General features: G+C 70.3%; 1 protein-coding gene across 1 annotated transcript; it reads right to left on the bottom strand.

The window, feature by feature from the left end:
• Window positions 1–490: 490 nt before the first annotated feature.
• On the bottom strand, window positions 491–936 carry PHLDA3 (pleckstrin homology-like domain, family A, member 3). The gene has a single exon (XM_012664966.1). It carries the CDS (start codon window positions 924–926, stop codon window positions 549–551), a length of 378 nt encoding a protein of 125 aa, XP_012520420.1. The 5' UTR covers window positions 927–936; the 3' UTR covers window positions 491–548.
• Window positions 937–1,342: the final 406 nt, after the last annotated feature.

Raw genomic sequence — 1,342 nt, 5'->3', positions numbered from 1 at the left:
AAACTCTAAGCCAAGCCTTCATCCTAGAGGAAGGAGGGTCGTTCTCCGCCATTCATCTCCACCCTTGGTTCTCCCAGGTGGCCAGAAAACCAGTCCAGCAGCGGCCCTGGGTTGGGGCAGAGGCCCAGCAGCTGGGGGTGTGCAGGCCAGCCTCCTTCCACCTGAGTCAGGGCTGACCCAACTCGCGGAAAGGCCATCCCCAACCCTGGGCTCCCCTTCCAGGGCTTCCATCTTTCTCTCGGACCCCTGGGTCACATCCAGGCCCCTCCTGCCTGGTGGCCCAGGGGAAGATCCAGCTCTGCTCAGTAGGCCACCGGTCCAAGCCTCCCATGCTCAGACTCCTGGGTTCCTAATCTCTGTCGGCCACAGGAACCTTCCCTAGGATCGTCCCACTTTGAAGTGGAATGCTGTTCCCTCCCTCAGTAGAGGAAGGAGGAGCAGGGAAGGAAGGAGAAAAAGAGGGCCCAGTCCCCTGGGGTCTTACCTGGCATGACGTCTGGGCACCGCGGTGGTGAGAAGCGTGAAGGTAAGACGGTGCGCCTGGTGCTTTAGGACACGAGGGTCCCGGGCCCCAGGCTCTGCCGGGCCCGCACTGTCTGGATGGCCTGCTGGTTCTTGAACTTGACCAGGCCTAGGGTGATCTGGGCGTTCCAGCCGGGGTCTTCCAGGGGGCAGCGGAAGTCGATCTCGCCGCCGCCCTCGGTCACCAGCGTGAAGTAGATGTGGCGCCCGGTGCTCTCCACGCACTCCACGGCCTTGATGCGGGCGAAGCTGAGCTCCTTGGGCCGGCCGCCCGTGCCCTTGGCCTCGAAGAGCTGCAGCCCGCGCTCGGTGAGCACGCAGCGCTTCCGCTTCCACAGCTGGAGCAGCCCGCCGCTGCGCTTCTCCAGCACGCCCTCCTTGAGCACGGTCGCCGCGGCCGTCATGGGCGCCCCGCGGGTCCGAGACAGCTGTAGGCTGCGGGGGGCGCGGTCCCCTCCCGGCCCCGCCGCGCGGGATTCTGGCGCCCGCGGCTGGCTGGCTGAGCGCCCTGCCCGCCTGAGCCCGGACCGCCCCGTGCGCGCGCGCCGCGGCCCTCCGGACCCCGCTGCCCGGGCGGTGCGCGCCGGTGCCCCTGCCCGCTCCGCGTCGGCCCTGCCCGCTCGGCGGTGCGACTCGAGCTGTCCCGCCCCGCCTCTGCCCGCTGCCTCCGCGCCGCCCGCCCGCCCGCTCCCCTGGGCTCCGTGTGCGCTGGGCGGCCGCTTGCGGGATGTGCCCTTACTTGTCCCGCCGCTCGCCGCCTGCGCCGCCCGCCCGCCGCGCATTCCTGCCCCGGCGGCCCTGCCCTGCCCTCCCCTCCCCT

This window comes from Propithecus coquereli, unplaced genomic scaffold, assembly GCF_000956105.1.
Source record: "Propithecus coquereli isolate 6110/MARCELLA unplaced genomic scaffold, Pcoq_1.0 Scaffold944, whole genome shotgun sequence".
NCBI classification, from domain to species: domain Eukaryota; kingdom Metazoa; phylum Chordata; class Mammalia; order Primates; family Indriidae; genus Propithecus; species Propithecus coquereli.
This window is presented reverse-complemented; position numbering and strand designations above follow the sequence as displayed.

Coding starts and splice junctions, on each gene's coding strand:
- PHLDA3 (XM_012664966.1), bottom strand. CDS start 926: ATGACGGCCGCGGCGACCGTGCTCAAGGAGGGCGTGCTGGAGAAGCGC.